Below are 11230 nucleotides of genomic sequence, written 5' to 3'. Positions count from 1 at the left end.
TTAGTTTTGTTGCAGGTATGGAATAATTGTTAGATCCCTAAATATAAGAGACAATAGGTTAAACAAATATATATTTCCAGTTGAAATCATAACATGCAAGTTGTCGCTTTTGAAACGCATACCCAAACAATGGGGTGCATTTTGCAAATTAATATGTTATGTTGAATAATTAGAATCAAGTTCTAAACTATAATAAAAGTTGTAGGATATTGATGTGTTTTTTAAGTCATTTTGGTAGTGTGCAAGTGCTTAGAAAATTTTGATTATTTAAGAAATTAAAATAATAAGTAAAAGAATGTTGTATAATTGATTTTATTATATCTCTTGATAATCGATTTTGTTGCTTATGAAATTGATTATGTAACTAAATAATAAGATAATCATAAGAAAAAAGAGATGGTGAATCAAAGATTAGAACCGATTCTTATAACAATGAATAATAAGTATAATAATAAGATAATCACATTGAAAAAAAATAATAATTAAGGTTTGATAGTGATCTCATGAGATGGATATGAATGATCACAAGTAACTTTAGTAGATAAGGATATGTTCGTTATTTTAGTATCATCAAACATTTTAGTATAATAACGATTATTTGATACAAATTGATGTTAGTTTTAACTATACTACAAGCTTGTAAGGTGTGAAATGCATGTTGGCATAAACTAATTTGATCGCTAGAACACATGGGTCTAGGGGCAACCCCTTGATGAGGATATGCATGTAACAAATTTATCAGTTAGTTATTTTCCCGCCAAAACTCATGATCGTGTATGTTCCCAATTTGCATGAGTTTTTGTGCCATCCAACTGGATTTAACTGTCTAAGAGTATATATGCATGGTATGATTCGATTTGAGTGTTGCTAAATTGACACCCCTTACACACTCTATTAACACTTTTATTAAAAATCAACCTATAATAAATTATTTATAATTTATTTTTTCAAAAAACAATGCAAATTCAACCAATAAAAAATCCTTAAAAATCAAATAGGTTTCTAAATGGAAATTTTGGGTGTCTTTTTAGCCAATCTTTCGATTTTGCTTATGTTTTTTTTCTCTATACAGATGTCTCTCAAAAATATAAATCAGTAACAACTTATTTTGTGTTTTAAATGATGATTTTGCTTAAAATCAAAATATTGTTTTTTTTAATTATCCTTAAGCTGATTACATGTATCCATATCCACAAGCAACAAGGTCGAATTCTCAAATCTCTCTCTCTCTCTCTCTCTCTCTATATATATATATATATATATATATATATATATATATATATATATATATAAAGAGAAAGAGAGAGCAGGTTGATTTGAGAACATAAAAAAGGTTAAATCACAATAACATATCATATCTGTTTAAATTTTTAAACTTATGGCTAATATCAATGTGTCATTTTATGTAAATTGTGAGATTAAAATAATTAGATTGTAACTTTTATATAGATGCTCAGGTTATTATGGGATTTCATTTCTCTTTGTTTCCATAAAATTAGCTTTATAAATATGTATTGGATTCAAATGAGATTCAAAGGAGGTCGTTAAAGTTCTAGACATTCCTGGGAAGTAGTCGAGGATTGAGTATTGAATTGAATATCAAGAAAACTGAGTTATTTTGTAACACCCTGTTTCGGGACATTTTTGAATTCAGGGTTTGTGGATTGTAATTCGATCATGTAAAGGCTTTAGGCTTTTAGGAAGTAAAGTTTAGACCTTATTGAAGGTTGATAATATTGATTATGTTTGTGTACTGAAATCACAGAGTAAAATGAGAAAAGTTATATGTTGGGCTTCTTACATTGATTATGGTTTTAGTTCGACATGTGTTAAGCCAAAAGTAACTAGATAGAATTGTAGGGCTCGTTAATACCTTTCTGTGCATATAAAGAACGCCGAAAATAGAGTTGAAACAAAAAAGTTATGGTTGTTTGAAGTTGAATTGGAAGTTGGGGATTTTGTCCTATGTTGGGCGTAGGAAAGCTATGATAGGCATAGGCGTTGAATTCTGGACCTGAGTTTAATGACCTACGTAGGGCGTAGCCGTTGTAGACCAAAACCCTAACACTAAGGTTTTGATTCGTATTTAAGGGCTATAACTTCTTGGAATCTTTCTCATGACCAGCCTCCATCACCTCATTTTGTTCCTTTGAAACCCTAGCCACCAAGTATGAGCTTTGGAGATTTTAGATAGTTTTATGCGCTCTTTGAAGGAAGAAAGTGTTTGTAGAATCAAGTGGGAAGCTTCAAGGTATGTAGATCTGGGGTTTACAAGCCAACATCTATCTCTGGAAGGTATAAAGCTTCCATCTTGATGCTTGTATATCTAATATGGTTATGAGTTTCATGCTTTTGTCCCCATGATCTTTGGTCCTTGTGAGTATAGGTTACTCCAGACCATTTAAATGCCCCCTTCTGATGTTTTTGAGGTTATAGAGTCATAAAAATGAGAGCTTGGGCACTCTCATCCATCCATGCATGAGTTCTTGAGTAAAAGGTGACAATATGACTTAGAGTTTGGTTGTGTGTTCATCTTGGCCATGAAAAGGGATAAAGTAAGAGACTTTATCCATTAATATATTCATTTATATTAGATCTGAGAGTTTGAGAGTTTGACTTGCTGTATTAAGAGCTTAATGGAAGTTTTTAGGATCATGGGCTCTATGTTTGGCATAGCCTCTATACGTTGGGCGTAGATTAGCTACGTTGAGCGTAAGTCAACTGAGGGTTGAACGTTGACTTTTTGACCAGTTTGACTTTTAGTCAACCATGTTGGGACTTGGTATGGGAAGGGAAAATGGTCTTTTGCCCAAAGAAGGTTTAATTGTTTGGCAAAGAAGGGAAAATGGTCTTTTGCCCAAAGAAGTTTTTAGGATCATGGGCTCTATGTTTGGCATAGCCTCTATACGTTGGGCGTAGATTAGCTACGTTGAGCGTAAGTCAACTGAGGGTTGAACGTTGACTTTTTGACCAGTTTGACTTTTAGTAAACCATGTTGGGACTTGGTATGGGAAGGGAAAATGGTCTTTTGCCCAAAGAAGGTTTAATTGTGAGCCTAGACCTTTCGTGGGTTACTCATTTCCTTAATTGTTAAGTAGCAATGGCGGATGTATTATAGATCTCGAGGTATCTCGGGATACCCCTAAAAAAAATTTATTAGTGTTAATTTTTACAGAAAAATTCGTCATATGTTGCGTTTTATATCGGAAAATATATTGGGCTACCCTAAAAAATTCCAGGTTATTTCTAAATGGACCAAAATACAAATTAGCCCAAATGGTCCAAAGATTTTAAGCCTACACCAATTAATTTAATGAAACAAAGAGGTATTACGCCCAATAAAAGGAAAAAAGGACGTGATCGGTATTGGGACTTGGGTTATTGGATCATTACTTTGACTTTGTGATTCATCAATCATCAATCGACTTCTCCATTGCCGACTCCCAAGCTCCAGATCGAAATCGTATTTTGACTACTGCCCTTGGTGCTGCAATCGTCGACATTGGAACATCAACCATTCTCCATTGCAAAATTATGGGCACGCCCTCCGCTCATCGGTTCTTCCATCACAATGAAACAAGTTAGTATAACCAAAATACTCATCCATATTATGTATTTAGGTTAATTTAAATTCTATTTTTTTGTTATTATGTTTGAAAAATTAGAAATTAACAATTAGCTTTGTTAAATTAGGGACTTAGGTTTAATACTTAATGATTATTTGTTGTTGAAACTTGAAATCAAGTTATAATTGATATATTTTTATTGTAGATTGCTATTTGTTCATGTGTTGTTGAAACTTGGTATCAAGATTATAGTTGATATATCTTCATAATTGATAATTTCACTGTATGTTGTTATTTGTTGACTGTTGTTGAAACTTGAAATCAAGTTTATAGTTCATATATTTTGATTGTAGGTTGCTATGAAAAGTTTTTTCAAAAGACATTTAGATGTTGGAGACAACACTGGTAAAGGAACTTCCAAAAAAATAGGGCTAATGAAAGTAATCAAGTTCCACAAACTGATCAACCAATGCCAAAACCCCAAGAAACACATTCTAATGAACCTACTCAAGTTCCACAAACTAATCAACCAATGCCAAAACCAAAAGTGACACAATCTTTTGATTTGAATGATCTTCCTTCGGACCGGGGGATAGGCCAAAGATTACATCTTATATTCCTAATCAAAGGGATGGAATAAGGAGGGCATATTTGATTAAAGGACCTTGTCAACCAAAGGGGCATAATTTTGAATATACATTATTTAGTAATAAGCCAAGACGTTTTGTTGTGCAATGATTTACTGATTTTCCATGGTTAGAATATAGCATAAAAGATAAGAAGGCATATTGTTTTTGTTGCTACTTGTTTGGAGATATGGTAGGGGAACACGGTGGAAGAGATGCATTTATAACCGAAGGTTTTGACAATTGGAGTAAAAATGACTCATTCTGAAAACATATGGGTAATATTCAAAGTTATCACCATAAGGCCCAAGAAAAGTGTGATTGGCTATCGAGAAAAAACCAATCTATCGGTGAAGTCTTGCATAAGAAAACAGAACTTGAGAAAAGTAATTATGAAATTCGATTACGTGCTACAATCTGTAGTTGTAGATTTTTATTGAAAAACGCATTACCATTTCGTGGACATGATGAGATGGAACAATCTAATAATAAAGGACTTTTCATTGAAGTATTATCTTTGATTAGAGAAGATAATGAGAAAAATTTTAAAGTTACTTTAGAAAATGCTCCAAAAAATGAAAAGTTAACTTCTCCCACTATTCAAAAAGATATTGTCGATTGCTTTTCAAAAGAGATAATCAAGTCTATTTGTGATGAAATTGGTAAAGATGTGTTTGCTACTTTAGTTGATGAGTCTAGTGATGTTTCCAAAAAAGAACAAATGGAAAAAGTTTTGAGATATATTGATAGACATGGGATTGTAAAGGAAAGATTTATAGGAGTTTTTCACGTGTTGGATACATCTTCTTTGACTCTTAATGCCGCCATTGATAGCGTATTTTCCAACAATAACTTAAGTATGGCTCAGGTGAGAAATCATAAAATATTTATTCCTTTAAATTTTAATACGATATTACTTTTATTTTTATTTCTTATAGTTTTTTTTTTAAATATATAGGTGAGGGGACAAGGTTATGATGGAGCAAATAATATGAGTGGTGCATTCAACGGTTTGAAATCTTTGATTTTAAATGAAAACGATTCTGCACATTATATACATTGTTTTGCACACCAACTTCAATTAGTGGTAGTGGCGGTTGCAAAGAAACATGAAGATGTTGATGAATCCTTTGAACAACTAGTTTTGGTGGTTACTGTCGTTTGTGGGTCTTGTAAGAGAAAGGATATGATACGAGAGATGCAAAAAGAAATAGTGGCAGCTGAAATTGGTAGTGGTGAAACTGAACTAGGAAGAGGGTTGAATCAAGAGATTTCTCTTGTACGAGCTGGAGATACTAGATGGGGTTCACATTTTAGAACAATTGTAAGTTTGGAGAATTTGTTTGCAGAAGTTGTTGCGGTACTTAAATATGTCAAAGAGGAGGGGTCTACTTTATCTAACTGTTATCAAGCAAATGGTATTTTGTCATATTTCAAGACACTTGATTTCGTGTTTCTTTTACATTTTATGTTGGAAATTCTATGACTCACGGATACCTTGTCAAAGCATCTTAAAAAAAAAGATCAAAATATTTTGGAGGTGGCTTCGTTAGTAAAAGGGACAAAGAAAGCATTGCTAGTTTTTAGAAAAGATGAGTTTCCACAAATTTGGAAGAAGGTAATCATAGTATTGGAATTGTGGACATGACAGAATATTATGTTACCCCACGCAAACATAGGACCAATAAGACTAACCAACATCATTTTGAAGTTGTGATTTTTAACACAAATTTAGATATGCAAATTCAAGAATTTGGGGATAGATTTAGTGAAGTTGGCACGGAGTTGATTGAGAACATGGCGGCTTTGAGTCCTTTTGACTCATTTCTAGTTTTGCTAAAGCAAAGCTGTTAAAGCTAAGTGAGATATACAAAAATGATTTTGACGATTCAGAAAGGGCACAACTTAATGGGCAACTTGATATCTATTATCCCTATTTGCTCCATGATGATAGATTTTTCAACTTGAAGGGAATTGCAGACCTCTCTCGTTTGTTGGTGGAAACCAAGAAGCACCTCTCTTTTCCTTTGGTTTATACATTATTAAAACTAGCTTTGGTTTTGCCCGTCGGAACCGCAACCGTTGAACGGTGTTTTTCTGCAATGAAGTTCTTGAAGACCGATTTGCGTAATAGAATAGGTGACGGTTTTATGAACGGTGCTTTGATTTGTAGTGTAGAAATTGTTAAGACTGAAAATGTAATTAGTCGCTTTCGTAAAAAGAAAGATCGAAGAGGTGAACTTTAAAACGTCTTTGTTATGGAAGTTGAACTTTACATTTAATGAAATTTCGGTTTTTTTTTTCTTATTGTATATTACATAAAAAAAATCGGGATACCCCTTTATTTTGACCCTGGCTCCGCCACTGTTAAGTAGGGTTTTTTATGGATATTTTTTAGCAAGAGGAGGCATGATATCTTCTAAGGGTGTTCGTTTGGATGGATCGGCTTGATCTGATCCAATCAAGTGAATCCAAATTGATTTCGCTTTTCAAAACATGGATCCGAATAGTCCAAACTAAATTCAAACCTGATCTGATCCAATCTAATTACAATTTGGTTGGATCGGTTTTTATAATTCGGTTTTCAAAAAACGATATAATTATAATTGTTGTGATATATCGGAGATGATTGTGTCGAGATTGTCGGTGAACCCCATGAAAATGACTTCCCCTGATATCACAATACAAAACAGGATAGAGATCGTTAGTGACGTCCGGGAGGGATTCCCGAGACGAAGCTCTGACGATCAAGTTAGTATGAGATCTGAGAGAGATTGTAGTAGATTACAGAAAAGAGAGAATTTCGTCCCCCTTCACTGTGAGGAAGAAGAATCCTTTTATACCTGTTTATGAGGCGTGTCCCTTAACTAATTTTGTTGAGGATTACCTCATGAGGTGCGACATACCGGACCCATATTGGAGGGTCCTCTGTCACGTCTTTTGTCTCATTCTCTCATTGGATGGAAGGAGATTGTCCAAACGTTTACGAAGATCATGGCTATCGTCTAATGGGTGAGTGGGAATCTTTGATTAGTCCCACGTTTGTCGGGGTATAGTTCCCTGGAGAAGGGGTTAAGGCGCGACTCTGCACCTTAACCTCCATATCAGCGCTCTTTGCATTGGTGAAGGCCCAGACTTGGCTTTAGACTGGGTTCTAACCAGGCCAAGCCCGGTGTTAGTTTGACTTCTTTTTGACGTTCCCCTGAGGGATACGTTAACAAGTCCCTTAAACTCGTAGGTGCATGCGTCATCTTGACAACGTCGCCATTCGAATCTCTATCTCAACACGTGTATGCCCGGGATTAGTCTATCGTTTGACAGGCCTTGGGCAGTGCCGTCAATGTGTGCCAGTACCGTTGGGAAACGGTTCGTGACACCAGTTTCGCCTTTTAAAATCCCCCCATTCCCCCCCCCCCAGGCTTTTCATCCTCATATCCCTATTTTGGTTTTGTTGTATCAATCAGGTATTCCATTAATTCCCTTTTCGATTATTAATCCTTTTTTTTTAATGGACCTTTACGTTAGATTCCTTACTGCTAAGGAGTTCTGATTTCTGCAAGATCGCTTCGGCTTCTTACCTGAGCATGACATAGTGACTCCGGCAAAAGGGGTATCGATCTATGATTATCCTCTAGGGAAAGTTGGAGTCCCCATTCCTTTGTTCGAAGCGAGGTTGTGCCTGCCGACATCGGATTTTTTCGATATGATCATGCAACATTACGGTTTTTTCGATATGATCGAAGCGGGGCTGCGCCTGCCGACATCGGATTTTTTCGATATGATCGTGCAACATTACGGTTTTACCATCAAAAAGTTAACCCCGAGTGTTGTCAATAAAATCGTCGTTTCTGAACTGATCTGTCGCTCTTTGGGTCGCGTTCCCACTTTCTGGGTTTTCAGTTACTTTTTCTGTTTAACTACAAAATTTGGTGTCCGTAACCTAGCGAAGCGACGGGACATTCATCAACTGATCTCTGAACTGGATGCTTCGAAGAAAAACTGGCAAAGGCAATGGCTTTAGGTCGACCCAAACCTTGTGGGGCATGGGTATCGTAAAAAATGAGACTTTCTCAACCGTCTCCCTAAACAGTTTGGGGACAATCAAACTCTCGGCAAACGGTTGGGGAGCGTTACTGTTAATGGAGAAAACTGGGAAGACTTTATTCTTGCTGCGGACGGTATGAGTGCCGCCTGGAGCGCTCGCAGGAAGACGACACAAATGTTCGTCGTGAGCTGCGGTATTAACTCATCTCTTTCTCCCTCCCCCCCCCCTTTCTTTTTGAAGAAGGAGTGAGAATAAGGGATCTTATTGGCTCGTGAGATCATATTTTTGGTGTTTGCTTTCACAGGTGTTGAAGCCGAGATTTCTTTGGAGATGGCCCTGTGTGGTCGTTATCAGGGCAAACTTTGCCACCGGGAGATCGATCTGATAGAGACTCTTCCTCCTCCTATTTCTAAAAGACGCATGCGAGAGCTTGCCAGACTGCCCGAGGTAGGAGGAGGAAATGTTGGTTCTAGTGGACCAGTTTTGCCTTCCCAATCGGCCGTTGGAGTCGTTTCCCCGGTTCGTTCACCAGTTCCGACTTCTTCTGGTTTACCTGCAGGAGCACGGGTATACAAAGGTAATGCTCCTATTCGGAAAAGGTGAAGTTTTTGCATGGTGTTGTCCTCAGACGAGGAGACGGAATCTGATGATGCGGACCTCCATCCTTATAAGAGGCGCAACACCGTGTCTGTGTCCAAACTCCTTGGTGGCAGCAGGGATGCTCTTGGTGATAAGTTCTTGAGGCCCATGAAGAAAAAGGAAATGGTGGTGCCTGGTTCTTCGATAACACCACCTCCACCGCTTACTAGTGCGCTTTCAACCCATCTTGGTTTCGGCTCTATGTTTGGAAGCATGCTATGTTTTCGTGGAAGTTCTTCCCGGTTATTGAGGTCTCTAGTGGTAGGCGAAGGGGGAACTATGCCACTCTTCTTCGTTCAAAGCTTATATTCCGGATTGGGCGATTACTAGGGAGTCTTTGATGGGTTTTAGCCATAAGAACTTTCCTATGTGCGCATGCAAAAACCCTAATGCTTGGATCTGGGCTTTCTAATTAAACATGCTTTGAATCCAAGACTTCTAATGACTAATTAGGTATAAGAATAATACTAGATCAGATCTAGAATCATACCTTTGAATCTCTTGTTTGATCTTGTTGTCTATAGAGTCACAATTGTCACTCCTCTAATGGCTTACAAACACCAAATAGCAAGGAGGATGATTTGAGAGAGAGGAGAGGGGAGGAATTCGGCCAGGGGTTCTCTACTTTAGATCAAGTGCCGATTTCCCTTTGCCATAGGGTCTATTTATACTTGTAGACTCCTTAAGGGTTACAGCTTAAACCCTAATTGGATAATCTTCTCTTAAAGCAATCCAAATCCATTCCTTAGATAGACTTGGACAATTTTAAGCTATCCTTAGCTTCTAGAATTTGTCCAACCCCTATCCAATATGGATTTACAGTCTAAAGTTTAACTATCAAACAATTGACAGTTTATACCCTCTTATTTAATTAATCTCTTTAAGTCACCAAATTAATTCTAATTAATTCTATGACTTATATTAATCAAATAACAATATTATTATTCTTTATATTATTCCCATAATATATTAATAATATTTATTCTCTCTTAATAAATCATCCTATCAAGTTGCTATGGTGAAGGCAACCCAAAAGGACTATGCACAACTGGGTCAAATACTTGCCTAATATAGTTGCAGCCTTAGACACTATTCCAACAGTCTCCCACTTGGATAAGTCTAGTAACTATATGCACAAGTACAATTCGATTTGCAATTGTAGCTCTCAAAGACGCTGTCAAACTCTGATCTAATCAATTTTTTCCTTTAGATAAGGGATCGTACAGTCCTCTGTTAGATATCATGCTGACAATTCTATGGAATGATTAGTCAAGCATTTAGGTTTCTCGATCTCTGATTTATTTGACATAGAACTTAATCGAACACATCAATTCAGTTCTGATCGGGCCCGGCACATAAGTCAAATCAAATCATCGAGTGGCCGAGATATCGCTTTCACCCTCTTGGGATAAAAGTTACAGATAAACTTCGACTTATATGCATTTACTTATTCATTAATCAACTATACACAACAATGCGTTTTATGACACCGAGTTACTGATGCGTTTTCGCATTATCAATGTACAATCAATTAACAAATAACAAACCATATATCTAGGTTTTAAGACTATATGATATTATCGTCTTGCGATCACCCTTTTATATCATATTCCATAAGGTGATTCCAGCAAGCGCGGGTTTGTTCCAATGCTCAAAACCAGTTCATAAGCACTCATGAACGTCACAACAATCTTTTGCTATGTCTAATACCATTTAGACAATCTACGCACCGATTCATGACGATCTTCATTCATATCTACGTCCAACATATGAACGATTGTGGACAATTTGAATAATTCGATTATTCTTAATAAACTCAATTATTCTGGAAGTCAAAACATGCAAAATGAAACAATATTTAAACAATTAACATAAGACAGTAACATTACTTATAAATAAAACTCCTTTATTTAATCATCAAATGTTAATTACATTTATCTATTACACGTTTCTAATACTATCTAATCTATGCTAATATCATCCTTCAGCCCAATACTCCTAGCATGCTGCAAGTGCTTAACCTTGCTTAGTCCCTTCGTAAGCGGATCTGCTGGGTTATCTTATGATGATATCCTCTTCACTACGAGTTGTCCTTCTTCTACACGATGTCTAATAAAGTGATATTTTCTGTCGATATGTCTAGATCTACCATGATCCCTCGGTTCCCTGGTCAAGGCAACCACTCCTTCATTATCACAGAAAATCTCCATGGGCTCCTTTATGGCAGGTACAACTCCAAGATCACCAATGAAGTTCTTCAGCCATATTGCCTCCTTCGACGCTTCGCTCGCTGCAATGTACTCTGATTCGCACGTTGAATCAGCTACGGTTTCTTGCTTGGAACTTTTCCAAGT

The 11230-nt window shown here is 36.4% G+C and overlaps 1 protein-coding gene across 1 annotated transcript; it reads left to right on the top strand.

Moving 5' to 3' along the window:
- The first annotated feature begins 4466 nt into the window (after positions 1-4466).
- On the top strand, positions 4467-9206 carry LOC145075349 (uncharacterized). Its single transcript, XM_079021626.1, has 6 exons — positions 4467-5060; positions 5151-5610; positions 5928-6002; positions 6086-6427; positions 8542-8814; positions 8866-9206. Exons 1-6 carry the CDS (start codon positions 4467-4469, stop codon positions 9204-9206), a joined length of 2085 nt encoding a protein of 694 aa, XP_078877752.1.
- The last annotated feature ends 2024 nt before the right edge of the window (positions 9207-11230 follow it).

This window comes from Lactuca serriola, chromosome 9, assembly GCF_051521515.1.
Source record: "Lactuca serriola cultivar US96UC23 chromosome 9, Lser_US96UC23_V15, whole genome shotgun sequence".
Classification (NCBI taxonomy): Eukaryota; Viridiplantae; Streptophyta; class Magnoliopsida; order Asterales; family Asteraceae; genus Lactuca; species Lactuca serriola.
This window is presented reverse-complemented; position numbering and strand designations above follow the sequence as displayed.